Here is an 18,256-nt window from a genome sequence, read left to right as displayed (position 1 = left end):
ACACCGCTAGTAGTGGCCTGAGTGGGCTGAACGTGGGCAGGTGGCTACCAAAGTCTACCGACGCTTCCCACCTCCCAGAGGGGCGGGCAGTTGGTTTCGGTCTTTGTCCGCTCACCCTTCCTCCTGGGCAGCGCAGGTCGGAGTCTGGCCGGCAGGTGGCGCGGTTGGTTCACCAAGAGCCGATTCCGGAGCTGGAAGGCCCCACCACCTCTCGGCAGCAGCACTCCCGCTGGGACCCAGACTCCGGAGGAAAACCCGGCCCTGCCCTGGGAGGAACCAGAGGAGAGGCGGCCTGGGAGGAAGAAAGGGAGGCTTTTCACTGAGCATCAGGGTCCCCTTCACACCTCCGGGGAGGATGCTTTCAGTTGTATTGGGGTTTGGTCCCCGGGTAACTGCCTGAGCTTCTGTCACCGATAGACGCTCAGGTGGCTGCGCTCATGACCTAAGCATCCGGGGACAGACCACGGCCCAGAGGTGCCAGCACGCCCCGAGGGTTCGACAGCGATACCCGAGAAGCCGAGACGGGGGCAGCGGGGAGCGTTCTGTGCTTCTGGCCGCTCACCACCCTCTCCTGGGGCTGGGAGAACTGTCCTGATCAGCGCAGAGAAGCGGTCGAGCGCCCAGCAACCGCAGCAGTTCCGGGCCCCTTCCGAGTCTCCTTTGCGTTCTCGTACAGCTGCAAGTCCTAGCACTCACAGGCCCTTTGCTCTGGTCCACTGCGTCCCGAAATCGCTAAATCGGGTTCCAGGGACTTCCCCCAGAAAGCGCACATTGGTTCCCTGTAGCCCAGACCGTCTCCGGGTACCTGGCTGCGAGGAGAGACCTGTCCGTGTTCCCGGTGAGACGCTCGGTGTGAACGCTGGGACCCGGCCCGGGAGGATTTCCCTGATGCTAGAAGTCATCGGGTTAAGCCTGTGAGGCAGTGACTGGAGCCCTGCTAGGGGCTGGATTGGGGATGACTTGGTCCCCACTCTCTAGGTTGCTGGGAAAGTAGGGAAGAAACGAGTAATCCAGGTACGAAACTCCCCCCCCCCCGCCAAAAAAAAGCATTTCAGACGCAGGAGCGCCATAAAAAGACACAAAACAGGGCAAGGAAACAGAGGGTAGCGGAGGCGGCCTGCAGGAGGAAGTGTGCAGCCCCAGACGTGCAGGCGGGACGCGGAGCCGCCGATCCTCGGACAGGAGCAGCAGCAAAGGGGCAGGTCAACTTTATACTTATTTTATTTCAGTAAGGGCCTTTTTCGACATCTCAGACCGTCCGTTGAGGGGAAAGAAGGTTGCCAACCTCTTCTCGGGTTCCCACAGTCAATTGAGTCTTTTGAATCTCCCTCCACCGTCTAGGGGCTCGACCCTGGTGTCTGAGCATCAGGCTGCTACGCTCCCGCGGGGGCGGGAACCCAGCGGAGCTGGCCGGTTCCAACCCCCGGAGACCGTACGCCCCGCGGAGCCCGGAGGGGGCGGGGCCTCGGGGCGGGCTTGAGCTTAGGGGCGAGGCCGGGCCATCCAGTCTGCACCACCATTGGTCTCCGGCCTTGGACTGGCGTGCGCACGTCACGGGTAGGGCCCACCCTCTTGGCAATGTCTTCAGCCTGCTGCACTCCTAACTTAAGCATTTATTCCACTGGGATAGAAGCTGCAGGAGCAGCGTTGGCACCGGCGAACCATGGCTGGGATTTTCTATTTCGTCCTCTTTTCGTTTCTCTTTGGGATTTGCGACGCTGTCACCGGTTCCAGGGTATACCCGGCGAATGAAGGTAAGAACGAAGCAGCCTGTCTGGATCGGGGACAGACTGGGGACGATCCGCGGGTAAATGGTCTTCGGTAGCGTAGGGCCGGTTGGTGTGGAGGGAGCCTAGAGTGCGCGGTGCGTCCCAACCCTGGAGAAGGGTTCCAGGTCGAAGAGATCCGCGAAAGGGTGATGGAAAAACGCCAAGTAGCCTGCCCAGAGGCCGTGACCCGTGCAGGCGGCGGGGCTGTCCAAGTTTGTAGTGAAAGGCCAAAGTTTATCAGCATCCTCTGGCGTGGAGGCTGGAGGCGCCCCGAGGGGATGCACTGGAGCCAATGCAGGATTTGAAAACAAAACAACAAAAAATTATGCACCCCCGCCCCCATTACCATCCCTGGGCAAGGGGAAAACGCAAGCCTGGAATGCAGCGAGGGCTTAGTGCTCCCGGGTTCTTAAGAAAGCCTTCGGAGCTCTGGTTTCTGCAAAGTTTCCCAAGCCACGCGTTTCCCGGACCCGGCAGCCGGGCCTTCGCAGGGCAGCGGTCGTGGCGCGGCTCCTCGGGCGCCTGTGACCTGATTTCTAGCAACAAGCATTAGACACCTTTCTTTTCGCCGAGCCCTACACCCTAGGGTTGCGATCGACGACCTCCAGAGCCCTGAGCTCCTCAGATTGCCCTCTCAATCCCGGGAACCCGCCAGCAAGTTGAACGTAGTTTTTGCTTTTCGGCCCAGAATAGTACATTTGGCTAGTTTAAAGGAAACCTGAGCGACGGCACCCCATCTGTGTGCTGTTTTCTGCGCGTCTATTCCGACGTGCTGGGAGGATTGTACATGCCCATGTCTCTGTGTAGAGGTTGGGGTGGAGGATCGTTTAGTTTCTGACGGGTCCAGAGAAAGGGGAGCTGTTTGCGTGAGTGTGTATATGTCCGTCTGTGTATGTGCGCGCACAAATGCGTGAAGGAAGAGAGTGCCCTCGTGAACGCGGACGCGGACGATTTGCCCGTGCGCGTGTGCCCCGAGTGCGTGTGCTTGTGTCCAAACGTACGCTCACGCTCCAACCTGCGTGCATCTAGCCTTGCTTTCGTCTTATCTACTCTTCCTCCTCCCACATTCATCCATCCAGCCATTCATCCATCTCTGTCTCCCCAGACTTCAGCCCAACATCCCTATGCAAACTATCATTTTCCCTGTTCCGAAGGAGGGAGCCAAAACCCAACTTAGTTAGCCTCGCTTGGGCAGCCGGTACCCAGAGCTCTCCAGACCGAGGCTCCGAGAGACAGAGTCAAACACCTGCCCACAGACACGGCTTGGAAGGAACGGAGCGCTCTCTTGTCCTCTCCGATCTTCCCCTGCGTCCTAAGCGCCTGGAGTTGCCTCCCCAGCCGCGGTGGCCGCCTCGCCTTGGTCTCTAGGGTCATCCCCCTGAACGGAATTCTGGATCTTGGGTTTTCCTGGCTACTTTGCGCACTTGTTCGGACGTCCTCTAAGATTATCCTCACATCGCAGACATAGAGACTGTTTTCTTTATTTTTACCTTTTACCCCCTGGCTTTTTCTGTTGGAAGCCAAACTTGGGAGCCTTACACAAAAAAGCGCTGGTGGAAACGTGGGCTGATGTTGAATGAAAGGGGAGGGGGTTTACACCCCTCTCCAACCCCTCCTTCTCTTAAAAATTAATTCATTTTGTTGCTTTTTATTCCCATCACGTTTCCTTTTCTCCTTTTTACCCTCCCTTTCTACTCCCTCCCTTTTTTTGTAAATTGGGTCTTATTGTTCCCTTTGTGTTCCTAATCCACCTTACATAAATCCAAATGGATGTAGCGGGGCTTTTCTCTAGGGACTGAGAAGAGAAAGTGTGTGTGTGGGGGGGGGCTCAACTCCCGGCGGGAGCAACCCAGGGAAGGCTCTACATTTTAAAATAATTAACACACCCCAGGATTTCAGGCTCCTCAAGAAAGCCAGGGGAAAGAGACTGATTTTAACGCCCTTAGTTTGTGAATGAAATGAGAGGGGAAATGGGTAGAATTCAGGAACCTGGGGGTGAAACTGAGTTGGGGTGCCCATGAGGAAGGATGGAGGCTTTCCATTCCCACCCCTCCCCCAGCCTGAAGAGCCTGTCTCACTGATCAAATTAATAACCCAGTGGTTCCTTTGAGATGGGCCTTTCGACCCCCAGGCCTGCAGATAGCGGTGGGAAAGGGAATGTGGAGAGATTTCGAATTCTTTGCGTCTTTCAATGTCATCGGTACCTAGCCCTATTCCAGCCTAAGCCGGGTATGGCAGCTCTGTAGGCACTCTTTCCCTTCCCCCTAAGCTTTGTGGCACACTCGTTAGGTGTTGTAGCACACGCGTCCTATATCCATTAGGCAGCACTCCACACCTAAAATTCAAACCAGTATTTTTCTCTTCAGTGGTAGGCTGGTCTCCGAGTGTCCTCCAAAAGACCCGAGAAAGGAGAATACTTGAGTGCATTTGCATTCGAATTCAACGTGTCTGGCATTCCCTCTTCCTGAAACTTTGATATTTAAAAAGCAGGGGATACCACCTCCAGAGCCTATTTGTTTGGGGGAGGGGTGTCAGGGGAGAGAGAGATTTTTCCTTGACCCTTTGGATACTCTCTGATAGAATTCACTTATGGCTCTGTCACCATGATGAGGAGTTATATGGTCATCTGAAACCTGCAAAAACAAATACTTCTAGTAGATACCAGACAGAGATGAATGCAAATTTTGCTCCGGAGTGTTACTGCCCTACATTGATGTATTTGTTTTTTTGAATTGTACTTGAAATTCGAATTGTACTATTCACCCTTTTTGGAAAATGAATCAACTGAGACCTGGGATGGAATTTTAAATGTTATGCAAGTTAAATAAATAAGAACCTGTAGATTTAAAGAGGAGAGAAGATCAAGTGAGTAATGATTATTTACATAAGTGAGACCAAGTTTAGGTTTTGATCATAGTTGGATATGCACACCCTGAGCACATATGGAAACGCTCAGGCAAATGGTTTTTGTATTATTGCCTTTTTGCAATTGGAAATTAATCTATTTTCCTTTTTTTTTTCTTTTGCAGTTACTTTATTGGATTCCAGATCCGTTCAGGGAGAACTTGGGTGGATAGCAAGCCCTCTGGAAGGAGGGGTAAGTTCTGAGTTGCTCTCTGATGGAAAGGGTAAAAAAGGAGTGATTAGCAAGTTTCTGAAAGTCCTAATGGCTTGATTCTTGGTGATTGTGGTGAGGGGGTCAGATTTCCGCTGTGGCCTATGAAGTGAATTAGGCTTTGTTGGAGAAATCCTATACTCCCTTGGATAGCGCTGTCATGGAAGAACTAGAAACCAAAAGGGCAGAAAGGGGTTTCAAAAGTAGGAGATTGGTGGAGGAATAGACTTGGATGCCTATTTAAAACTAAAATACCAACAAGAAATACAATCCGGGGACCAAATTAGAATTTATGCCTATTACTCTGATGGGCATGGAGTCCTGACAGGGTTAATTTTAGAGCAATTGTTCTGCTTCCAGATTAGAAAAAAAAATGAATAAATAGAAATACCAAAGAGAAAACATTTCTAATTGCCCCATATAAGTGGCGGGAGGCTCCCAACCTCGCTGTTACAACCTTAAATCAGTTGCTGTTCTCTTTTACAGGCTGAGAAAAAGCCTTGTGAGCCTGAGCCAGGGGCATATACTGCATGCAGAGAAGCCCGGAGCATGTAGACTGTTAGTGTTAAATGTGAAAAGTTTGAGTGTCTGGAATCTGAATCTTTAGGGGTGAGAGAGGCTAGGTTATAAAGTATGAAAGAGCATATATTCCTGTTCATTTTTTCTCAGATTTGTAGCAAGACCTCCAATGGAAAGATTCACAGAATATTCCTGGGTCTACGGTCACATTCTCCCCACCCCCTTAATAGCAAGTCCAGATGACTCAGCTTTGAAAAGAAGTCAATAGGACCTGTAGGTCTGATTTCTGCCATCTTAAAATAACTGTTGTACCCTTTTAAAATTAGGTAAATCATCCAACCTTCACCTGCTTGATGGTTTTTGCCTGAGTCCATTGATTAGAAACAATGGGAAAGAAAGATTAGGAATCTCTTCCAGGAGAAAATTGTAATGCCAGCACCCCTCATGGGGCCTCATACCCAGCAACTGAATAAACAATAAATGATTGGGGCGGGGGATTCATAGGAACTATTATAGAAGATCTGTTTCAAAATTGAGACTGGGCAAAAAAAAAAAATAGTCATAAAAATAAAGAATCAAAGCAGGGCCTGTAATCCATCTGCAATAAGATGAAGATTGCCTTGCCTTCCTGTTTTTCTGCCTGAACTTGACTGCCTGCCCTTGGATTGGTCTTTGCTGAAAAATTCTAGTCTGTCCCCAAAACCATGATTTAAAGGGGAGGGAGAGTGATTGGCAGGCCTCTGGTGGTGTAGACAAGCTGTATTCACCACTGATTGCAGGCAATTGCCCTCATCCTTTGAATGTGAAGAAAGGTACAGCGTTATCTCGGTGAGAGTCAGACTCATTGTTAATCCTATACTCTGGAAAGGTCACTGATTCAGGCTGGGCTTTCCCAGGCTCTAGCCCACATGTTACCCCATAGGTTAAAATGGATTAGTGCTTCTGGCAAAATTGAGGGTGGAAGTTGCCCTTACTTGTACTAATAAATTTAATGAGTCTTATTTTTCTTACAGCTTGCTTTTAGGTTTGAAGAGCAAATATATCTAGGATGATTTTGACCCTAATTTTTTTCACTAAATAGATTGTGAGTTACATAAAAAACTAGGAGGGACACATTTGAGAGGACAGCCTATGGTCTATCCAATTTCCAGAAAGCTTTTATTGCAATTTACTTTGCTACAAATGTCCTCCCTTTTCTTTTCTTCCCTTCCTTCTTCCCCCACCCACTTTCTTTTGCTCTCTTTTCAATTCCCTCAAAGAACTGCTGAAAGAGTACCTGGTTATGTTTAATAGACTCAAAACTTCTTTTAATTGTCTTGAAGTCTTATTTTTAAAAAATACTAATGATACCTTACTGTATAAAACAGACCTCTCTATAAGCTGATATAGGTAGCTTTTTGTTTTCTTTAAATATTAGATGTATAACATTTAAGTATTATTAAAAGTTAGAAGTGAAATTCTACTAGTATACAAGAGAATTAGTCATTCCAAAAGACATAGCCATCATTGAGAAATTATGTCAAATTATGACATTTAAGTAAGCTCTAGATTTTATCACTGAAGGAGACTTTTTAGGTTTAGAGCAGAGGATGAACTGGGTATGTACCAACTAGGGATTGATTGTTAAAAGTTCCTTCTAGTTAGGGTAAAAAATACTGAGTCATCAACTATTCTTCAACTATTCAAAAATACTGAGAAATGCAACCATATTTACTATCTTGTCAGGACCACTGAAACCAAAATGATAGGAATTTATTTTCCCCTTTAAATAGTAGTGATGGTGCCCCCCCACACACACAAATCAATTGACCTTTTTTTTAGGTAATAGAGAGAAAAGTCTAAAATCTCTACTTGTAGCTAGAACATTTCACATCCTTGCTAGAAACTTAGGATAGTTGTCTGATAATGACATTTGGTTGTTGCTACTTGTGTTATTTTAAAAAGAAATCTGATTTGATAATACCACTAAGTAAGATATGAGACTGAGTCAGAGACAAGTCATTGTCCATCAGAACAACTATGCAGAACAGGAGAATAATGGAAAGTGATGGGTCCTGATGGCAAAGGAAACAAAAGAAAACAAAAACAAAAACAAAACTGATTTCTTAGCAGTATTCACTTAAACGAGTATATTGAGGTGCTCATGCTGATTGTAAAATACAAAACTAAGGGAAAGCATGTCACTGTTCTGGTGAACTAATCAATGTGGTTAGACAATTAAGCTCAAGTTGGAAAGTTCACACTAGACCTGAATTATCCTCTGTGTACTCTCTGACAATACCTCTGTGTTCACTGAGAAATGGGTCCTTCCATTTTCCCTTTGTTCTGAGATGAGAAACATGCTGAGCAGGTCTTTTGGAAGATGCAGGATCTTCTTTTGGATTTACATGAATTTCCCAAAACAAGGAAATTACTGGTGATGTATTGCTTACTAGATAAAAAGCAGTTTTAATCACCACCCCCACTCCCAGTTCCAACTTTCATAATGGCAGCAAGATGAAAGGAATACAGAATTTTATGGATTATGGCCCTTTCCATAGCAACATTTCCATCCATTAATAGTTTTCCAATGCACAGATGGGAAACCTGTTAAAAGGTACATTATGGTTCTGTGCACTTCACTGGATTGAATGGAACTTTAAGTGGAACTATTGCAGAATACAAATTTTTAAACTATCTTTTTTTTCTTCTAATTACATTCATGTGTTAGGTACTTAAGCTGATTTATGCCAGATCTATATTAATGCATTGCTGTGGATGTTAATGAGGAATTGGAGACTCCCTATCAGCTTAGTAGAAGTCAGAGTATAGGAGCCCAAACTGTCGTCTTGATTTTAGAATTACTTTTTAAAGCTGTGGTGAAAGTGAAATTGCCACTTTAGTTAATCGGAACTCAGATTGTCCACCATTGAAGAATCCTTGTGTGAGGAAGCAGAAGGCATAGGAAACACTGGAGTCCTCCTTTACAAAGTTCCTTGGGCTTCTCATCATGAATGCCACTTACAGTTTTATTTTCAATATCCGCTGAAGATTTAGAAGCAAAACACGTCTTCACTCTAGTTTCCTTATGGGTCTCATTCAAAATAAGAATACGTGCAAACTTTTGAACTGAAAGCATGGTCTTGAAAAGTTTTTTGTTAGTGGAACACTGTATTTTTGAGAAATGCAACCATATTTACTGTCTTGCCAGGATCACTGAAACCAAAATGATGGGAATTTATTTTCCCCTTTAAATAGTAGTGATGATGCCCCAAAAAAAAATCAATTGACATTTTTTTTTTAGGTATTAGAGAGCAAAGTTCTGACAGGAGCAACACTAATTAACTGATAATTGTCTCCCTTTGGCAAGCTTTACTCTTCCTGCCCTTAATTTGCCTGTCTCTGTTTCTGTGGTTGGAGTAATACACTTACTAGTTTGGGTTGTTGTTTTCTTTTTTGTTTGTTTGTTTTTCTTTCTTTCTTTCTTTTTAAGTTTATGAGCAAATTTGAACTGTTACCACTTGAAATTGTAGCTATTGTAATAGAGGAATTTGAGTTTGTTAGACCACCACAAGGAGCTGCTGAGAACCCACAAGTAGTAAATCCACCATTGCTTCTGGATTTTAGGCAAAAATGCAAAACAATAATTAAAAAAAAAAAAGATTGATCTCCCAAGAGATGCTTTATTTATGAGGACTGTAACTCAGTAGTTTTCTAAATCATTGAAACAAAAATGATCCATGTCCTATGGGAATAAAATAGAATTAGCAAATCCCTGTTTGAGGAGACTTTGTAACTCATGCATTCCCTCTGGGTCTTTGCAGTGGGAGGAAGTGAGTATCATGGATGAAAAGAATACACCCATCCGGACCTACCAGGTGTGCAACGTGATGGAGCCCAGCCAGAACAACTGGCTGCGAACTGACTGGATCACGCGGGAAGGGGCTCAGAGGGTGTACATCGAGATCAAATTCACCCTGAGGGACTGCAACAGTCTCCCGGGCGTCATGGGGACTTGCAAGGAGACCTTTAATCTGTACTACTATGAGTCAGACAACGATAAGGAGCGTTTCATCAGGGAGAGCCAATTTGCCAAGATTGACACCATCGCTGCGGATGAGAGCTTCACCCAAGTGGACATAGGTGACAGAATCATGAAGCTGAACACCGAGATCCGGGATGTAGGACCACTGAGCAAAAAGGGGTTTTACCTGGCTTTTCAGGACGTGGGGGCCTGCATTGCTCTGGTGTCCGTCCGAGTGTTCTATAAGAAGTGTCCACTCACGGTTCGCAACCTGGCGCAGTTTCCAGACACCATCACAGGGGCTGATACCTCTTCCCTGGTGGAAGTTCGGGGCTCCTGTGTCAACAACTCAGAAGAGAAGGATGTGCCAAAAATGTACTGTGGGGCAGATGGTGAATGGCTGGTACCCATTGGCAACTGCCTGTGTAATGCTGGGCATGAAGAGCAAAATGGAGAATGCCAAGGTAAGAAGAGCCATATTGTACTTTTCATTAGGGCTTAGTGCACGTAATTAAATCCGAGATGAGACTAAATGGAGTAAAGCCAGTAATTAGCAGCCCCTGTGGGATGTGGTGGGACAGAGGGGTCTAATGAGTAAGAGCTGTAGCTCCAGGTGGCAAGGCTAAGACATCTCTAATACTGACAAAATAAATGATGCTGCTGTCATCAGCCCAAGGCCAAGCACATTTGCTAACAGGCAGTTAGATCTGAACTGGCTGGGTACACCCTCTGAAATGTAAATGAACAAGCCCAAGAAGGGGGCTTGATGGATCCTCACTCAAAGAGGTGGACACATTTTTGAGACATAGTTTTCCCATCTATAGAGTTGGTCAAATGACAAAGTTGGTGAATATCTTCCATCTTAAATATATGTGCATGAATGATTCGAGTGTGGAATTAGGATTGTGTTGTTTCAGTTCCCTGACATTCTGTAAAATCACCCTGTGTGAAGAAAGTCCATGTCTTTTTACTCCTTCTGCCTTGTGGACGAGTGGAGAAGTGGCCCAATGAAGTGTAGTGGCCGTGGCGTTTCCAGTTCATTCTGTTCTACTGAACACCCATTAGATAGAGACTCTAAGTGAAATTAAATCTTGACCAAAGACCTCTTCATTTCTCTTAGGAGATTATAATAGAGTTAAGGATCTTATTTGATCTGTGGTCAGAGGCAAGAGTAAACTGTGATTCACTTTGGTAATTACGTTTTTGGAAAAATAATGTCGTTTTCATCATGTTGATTGCTGTTAACATATTACTAAGGTGATTTTTCTCACCTCAAGTTCAGTATTCATGATTCAATCTTGCCTCTTTCCCTCTGTCAGAATACTGGGGATTTTGTAAAGTCTTTCACTTGGTGGCAGCTTTATATCCAAGTAAGGAATGAAAGTAATCCACTTATCTGTGGATTGTTTATATTCTATGTGGATTAAGTCTAAAAAAATTAATTATCTTAAACTTTTGTCTTGCTTGGTGTTTATTTTCAGTGGTTATCACTAGTCTGATACTACCCTGGCCTAGGTGGTGATGGTTACTACTAAACAGTTGCACTGTGATTTAGTCTCACCTATAGAAAAGATCTGACTAATCTTTTCTTCTGGTGATTGTGGAGCTGTAGACTGGATTGCCACATGGTTCATCTGATTTGGTGATTAAAGAGCCTGAAATAACTGACTGCCAAACAATTTGTCTGGCATTTCAACCATCTTAATGACAGGGTGGGATTAACAATGGGGCATTTCACTTGATTGACTGGGTGCCAGACTTCACAACCTAAAGAAAATTGCATTTTTGATAATTCATCTTCATTATAAATGCAGACATTTCTCCTTTCATGGTTTATACTTTCCCAAAGTGCCATTAATGGTTAGTTGCAGAAGTAGCTAACAGTGACTGTCCTTTAATTTCATTGTAAATAAAAGAGAATAAAGCCTGGCTATCTTCTAACTTCAGTGTAAAAGAAAACTTGAAAATTTGCAAGTTGGAATTTTGAGTTTTTTATAAAGATTGACTTCTTGCATTTTTATTTGCTTTTGACCTGGCAAAAGTGATGAGCTGTACAGAGTTGAAACTCTGAAGAATATTCTGGCATCAATATTAGAAAATATGTGAGCATATTATTATTGGCAACGAAATTCCAGTGGTATAGCAGGAATGGGTCAATGACATCTCCATCATATTTTAGAGTAAAATATTCTACCTTCCCAATTTTTTAAGACTGGGACTTGTCCATCTTTCCATGTCAAATTTTCTTATAAAAGTATATATATATATATATATATTTAAAAAACCAACATTGTCTTCCATTTCCTGTTAAAAAGCTCACCCTTCTAGCATTAGCTCATCTCCCTGTAACTAATGCCATTGATTTTCAATTGTCATAGAGCCCAGTAACTCATACATTGCCACATTGTGCAACTCCTTGACATTTTTACAACCCAAATTAGAAGGAAAAGAGAAAAAGATGGAGGGCGAAGTGGATGTAAAGGCAATTGAACATTTTAGTGGTTTGCTTTATGGAAATCATCTTGGGAATCCAGTTAATCATGTGATTCATGGAAGGGGAGGGGCTCCATGGTTCAGACCCAGTCCGTTTATGAGTGAGCTGTTTCTAACAAGCCCAGATACCTAATGCAAGGGGGAAGTTTGGTTAAGCCAATTTTAAGAACCTTCAGATTTCATACATGCTACTGAGATTTTCGGGTTTTTTTCTCATAAAATTATTAGCTCTCTCAAAAAGACACATCTTACACAAAATCTTGCAGTTCATTTTCTCATTTGTTTTTATTTCTACCAAGTGAAAGTCTGTGATGAATTTTGGGAAGAAGGAAAAACTTGAAAGACAAGGCTTTTTTAAATTCCAAAGCTTAGTAAGACTTTTAAAAGATGACCCAACACTGTAAAAATCCCAGGAGTAATAAAAATGGTTGGCACTTGACATGGTTACTGGTGTAGGAGGAGCATCTGAGCTTAGCAGAAAGAATGTGGGGCCACGGAAATGCATCTGAGTTGGGTTAGTTAGCTGGATGACCTTGGGCACATTTCTTAAGCCCCCTGAACCTCAGTTTGTTCAAAATGAGATGGGAAGATCTCTCTCTAACTCGCAAACTAGCTATGAGGAGTCGGTGATTGAAGATTGATAAAGTCATCTTGTAGTACATAAAACACTAAATAAGTGTGAACACAAACATTTCTTTTATCACCTGCCCTTCTCGAGGTCATAGATGTTGACTTTAAGGGTGTTGAGTTGAAATAATAAAAGGGAAATCCCTCAGTCACTCTCCAAAGTCAAGGCTGAAGATAGGAAGAATCCCTCTACCCTTTATCTAACAAAGCAAAATGACCACTTTCGAATTTCATATTGAAAGTGATATTTAGAGAGTATTTCTCCCTCTCTCTGTGGCTATCCCTCCCTCTCTCCCCTCTGTAAGAAAAAGAACTTTCCTTTGAAAGAGTGACAAGTGATTTGGGGGAGGGACAAGAAAGGGAGTGTAAAGGCAGCTTAAGGAGGGATATAAAGGAGACCAGGCCAGGTCTTTAGAACTCTGGCAGCAGGTTCCTCCCCATTGTCTTCTCAATGGGTCCACTGTGGCAGGACAAATAGAAGAACAGGTGAAAGGTCACCTACTTCCTCATCCATCTTCCTTGGGGTCTGGGAGGTCACAGTGAAGATTGATTAAGATCTAAAATGTTTGACAAAGGATCCTTGGGTAAAAATGGCCAGGGCGGGTGGGGGGTCTGGGGTGTGCTGTTGTTGGAATCTAACCCTGGTCATCCACTGGAGTCATCAAGGGACCCTGGGGACAGAACTACACTTCCTCTTGCAGTTCCTATGCCCAGCAGTACATGCTAATGTGAAGAAGGATGAAGGGGTGTCAAGAGCGACAGGGCCTGCCCCCGCAGCAGCTGCAAGTTCATTGTGCTCTTGAAGAGCATTTTCTGAAATGATTTGGTTTGGTTTCAGAGGGCAACAAAGAGTTTTAGCCACTTGTCTGTCCTCTCAAGGAGATTGTGTGACTGCACTTAGCACTTGCATAGTGATTGGGTGCACCTCAACTGCGCTGGTCCAGTTACCAGGGCCCATCCCACTGTCAAAGCCAAGAAACCAAATCCAACTCCAGTGTCTTCCTCTCATTTGCCCCCAGTTAGGAAATGTGCCAGATGTTTAGGGGGCCACTTTCAATACCTTAGAGACAGTAAGCAGAAGGAAAAGAGGAAAAGATTCTTCAGTAACTTATCTCTTGCTTAATTAAAATGCCAAAAAATTAAATGAGAGGCCCCTATTTACTCTTTGGAAATATCAATAAGCAATGTTTTCAGTGGGTGGGTGTACACAAAAATAATGCTAGTAAAAAGAAGGCATGCTTATACAGTCACTCTTAAGGCCGAAGAATCATACTTGTGACAAAATTAAGTTACACAAGAATCGAAACTTGCCAAAATATACAATTTTACTTGGCTAGGGGTGTAGCTCAATGGTAGAATGTTTGCCTAGCACGTGCAAGACCCTGGGTTTAATCCCCAGCAACGTAAAATGCCTATATAATTTTACTATAATTGAGGCATTACCTTGAACCTGTATTATCTATTACATGTACAATGTGTTCATATCGGCAAAAGGTGTCTTTATTAAAAGTGCTTGAAGAATGAACAAGATTGAAATGATTTGATTACTTTAAAATAAAAATAGTTTAAATATATGCTCTGAAAAGAGAGAGAGTTGTAGCTGTGTCCAAAAATAATAATAATAATAATAATAATTACTTTGTTTTTCTAACATACTATAGAAGAACCACAGGAGAAAGAAACAACAGAAAGGAGGCATTTAAAACATAATTCAGAGAGACGCTGTTTCATATCCCTTCCACTTTTGAAATTTTTCTTTTACCTTTGAATCCCGTCTTTAAGAATCAATTGCTCAAATCACAGGGCTGCTTTTATCTCTGGCTTTGAAGCATGACTGTGATCACTGGAAAACGTCATTCTTTATCTATGAGAAGAGCAGGGCTTAATTATTGTCCTTCTTCTATTATCCTTTTTTATTTTTTCCTTCTTTGTGTGACCAGATTTCTTTTGTGAGAATCACGAGATGGTCTCTATTTGGGGTTCTCTAAAGCATCACGTAAGAATCATCTCAGGGATTTTTGCAATATGGCATTTAAGATTTGATGACTTATTTTAGTCTAACTGAGCTTCCTTGTTCCTTTCAAAACTGAATTGAGACATAATCATTCATTTAACACTTGAGCGTTTAGGAAAAATAATGTTTAAATGGTTTCTCAGTTGCCACAGCAGAGCAGAGGTGGCCCTGATATAAGTCTGACCACTTATTTTTTTTGGGGGGGGGCATTTAATTGATGAATTTGATATTACAGAAGTATTGAATGCATGTCAGAAGATTTTTTTCAGTGCAGAGTTGTATAAAGTAAAAAGGGAAGCTTCCATTTCCTACACAAACTCTCATTCCAACTTTGTGAGTTACCATTCTTCACTGTTTGGCAGATAACTCAAGTACACTGTTGTACATATACTTTAAAAAATAACAGGGTCATTATTTTAATTGTTGTCTTGTTTTTATGATGCTTGACTAATTATCATGAAAATCATTCCATATTAGAGAATATAGCTTTTTTTCATCCTTAATTGATGATGATCAGTAGTCTGTTAAGGATGTACCTTATTTTATTTGACCTTTCTCTTATTGATAGATTATGTAGGTTTTCTTAGTGTTTTCTGTTTGTTTTTCAGTTTTGTTTTTTGGGGAAAGTGGGGTTTTTTGGGTGTGTGTGATGCTGAGGCTTAACCCCAGGGTCTCATGCATGCTAGACAACCATTGAACTACACCCCTAATTCTGGTAATATTTTTATACAAACAGTTTAATTTGAACATTTTTTAAAAAACATTAAATGATAATCTTGATTTTTAAGTTTTCTGATTTCATCTTTGAGCAAATGAATTTAGTAAAATTTCCTCATGAAAATATGAGTGAATAAGCGCAGTTAGGTCTATCAAAACTGGTAACAATTATGTAACATATAAATGTTTATTGAATGAATGAATAAATAAATCAATACATGCATAAGGAATTCTGACCTATTTCATGTTAAAAATTTATTTGGTGGAGTTATGCTTTATAAAGTCAACATGATATACCCAAATCTTTGAATGTGACTAATATATTAACAAGGTCTTATTTTATGATTCCTCCGTCAATTGGGTCTTAACTATTTTCATCGTATTTGTGAATCATCTCTTTGCCTGAACATTCCTCTGTAGCACATCAAGTGAACACAGTATAAATGGTTAAGGACTTCTTTTAGAGTTTGAGATATGGGTTGAGTTTCTAGTTGAACCCAATGTGTGACTGTAGACACTAAATTAACTTCCTTAACCTCAGGTCCACATTTGCAAATTAGTGATACTGAATCATATGCTATTATGACTGACACATACATAGGCACATGCCTAAAGAAGTTAGCTCAGTGATAGAGTCACTAACCCACACACTAGCTGGAAATTGCTACTCTGATTTTTTGATTGTTAATTAAAAATATGGTAATACTATGAGGTATTTGATGAGTTTCTCTTCTACAATGAAAGCCTTTGGGTTAGATTTCAGAATAGAGGCTTTTTGTTGATTCTAGGGACTATGGTATGGCCATTTATACAGGGAAGAGTAATGGAATGGGTGGTTTGAAAATGACTGGTCTTGTCTGCATTTATCAAACTTCCCATTCCCCAAGTCACAGTACCAGGCCTATCTGGGTTCCTCTGTGAAAACCCCTTTCATGTGGCTTCTAAGGTCAAAATTTTCATATTAATAACAAGATGCTCTTTGACTCTTCTCTCTCATTCTCCAATGAGTATACCGTGGAGTTTTCCAGGGGCTACCTGACATGTGATACTTCACTTCTAATACAGAAGCAAATCTAAGAATCTACTTGTCCTCTACTTAGCCAGATGTTAAAGGGATATGTTGCAGGGGGTGGGGAAGAAAGAAAAGAAAAATAATTAAGATAAATGCTACTCTTCTCATTAATTTTCTTTCAGCTTGGAATAGTTGTATTTTTTATTAAAATATGTTATTTGTGTTATCATGAATTGATTCATATTATTTTTCAATGAATGAAAAATTTTTTAAAAATTTGTTTGAAAGTTTTTTGTTTTGTTTTTGTTTTCTTTGGCGGAGCAGGTATAAACCCAGGGGCACTCAACCTCTGAGCCATATCCTCACATCCTCAGCCCTTTCTATTTTTATTTTGAGACAGGTTTTCACTCAGTTGCTTAGGGCCATACTAAGTTCCTGAGGCTGGCTTTGAACTTTCAATCCTCCTGCCTCAGCTTCCTAAGCCACTGGGATTATGGGGGAGCGCCATAGCACCCAGCTTTGTTTGGAATTCTAAAGGTAAATATGGATAGCTATAACACAGATTGAACCACTGTGGCTTCTCTAATGACTTTTTTTTTTTTTTTTTTTTTTTTGTACAATGGATTGAATCCAAACACATAGTATCACTGAGCTACAGTGATACTATGTGTTACTTTAAGACCTGGTCTCACTGAAATTGATGAGACTGGCCTGAAACTTGTGATCCTCCTGCCTTGGACTCCTGATTTGTTGGGATTGCTAGTGTGCACCACTGCACCCAGCTCAATCTTGAATAATTTTTAAGTATGGAAATGGGATTCCTAGACCCAAGAGTTTGAGACCACTGCAAGAGTCCAGGAGCCTTCTGGTTTCCTGGGCAGACAACACAGAACACACTCAGTCTTTCTGCAGGTCAAGGAGATACTTTAATATTTGTACTGAAATAAGGAAGCTCTAAAAACTTTTTCATAATCCAGGAGACTTAGGCAGTTTTGAAGAATGGCATTTTATTTATTCAGCCCTTTTAATATTTCTATAAAATTAGGCAGCAATTTATAGCTCTTAGCTTTTTAAAAACTGCCTATCTGTGACCAATAACACGGCTCAGTGCTCTCTGTAGTTTTATTGTGCTTGTGAGAAGGAATGAGTAAAGAAGGCCTCAGCTGTCCCCTGGACCAGAGAGACTGTATCTTTTTCACTTAGAGCATGAAACCTCCTTCACTGTATCCCCTTACAGCTGGTACCTTCTAGCTGTTCTGAGGAGCAGAGCAGGTAAGGTCACTTGGTCCCATGATCTAGAGGATAATTAATAGTCCCATGACTAAATGGACATTCTATGAATATTCAGGGTCCATTTCGCCTTCCTGGGAAACCAACATGTTGGGCCAGCTTACAACTCCCTTTGGAGACTGGGAGTTTTCTCTGGGTGAATGCGGGTCCTCAGCTGTCTGCCTGGCCTTGCCTCTCCAGGCAGCAGATTCTTCATTTGCATATTCTGTATGGCCCTCATGCAAAACAGTACACCCATTTCCCTGTTGCACAAAGGCAATGAGGGCTTCCTTTGGAAACTCCAGCCAAAATCGCCTTCTGTTTATGCAGAACCCAGTGATTTAGACACCATGCAAATTAATTCGGTTTTGATTTGAATGCTTCCAGAGATTGGGGGTTGAAGGCCAGGGTTGACTATTTGCACAGGGCCCTTTTTGTGCATGCACACCCCACCCCCAGAGCGACTGGTTGTCACTCTCAGGCCCCTCCTTGCCCCATGCAAAATAACCCAAGCCCCTGCTGCTCATTTAATTTTGACCTTTAGAAAAGGAGCCCAGCCTTGGTGAATCTCTGGGCTTGTCTGTTTAGTGACAGCTTCAGCCGGAATCTTGTTCTTTCTGAGGTGGGAGGGGAGGGCACTATGTAGATTATTCTAGGAATGTTTAGGAGTGTCCCAACAAAGGGATTAAAAAATTTGTGTAGGAAAAGATAAAATTAT

At 42.7% G+C, this 18,256-nt stretch overlaps 1 protein-coding gene across 1 annotated transcript in view; it reads left to right on the top strand.

The window, feature by feature from the left end:
• Positions 1-1,663: 1,663 nt before the first annotated feature.
• The window catches only part of Epha4 (EPH receptor A4), a 131,288-nt gene continuing 114,695 nt past the window's right edge, over positions 1,664-18,256 (top strand). The window contains exons 1-3 of the mRNA XM_026390320.2: positions 1,664-1,754; positions 4,799-4,866; positions 9,207-9,870. Coding sequence (XP_026246105.1) covers positions 1,664-1,754; positions 4,799-4,866; positions 9,207-9,870 — 823 coding nt within the window. The remainder of the gene's footprint in view (positions 1,755-4,798; positions 4,867-9,206; positions 9,871-18,256) is intronic.

This window comes from Urocitellus parryii, chromosome 1, assembly GCF_045843805.1.
Source record: "Urocitellus parryii isolate mUroPar1 chromosome 1, mUroPar1.hap1, whole genome shotgun sequence".
NCBI lineage: Eukaryota > Metazoa > Chordata > Mammalia > Rodentia > Sciuridae > Urocitellus > Urocitellus parryii.
Note: the sequence above shows the minus strand (reverse complement) of the source record. Positions and strands in the feature narration are given on the sequence as shown.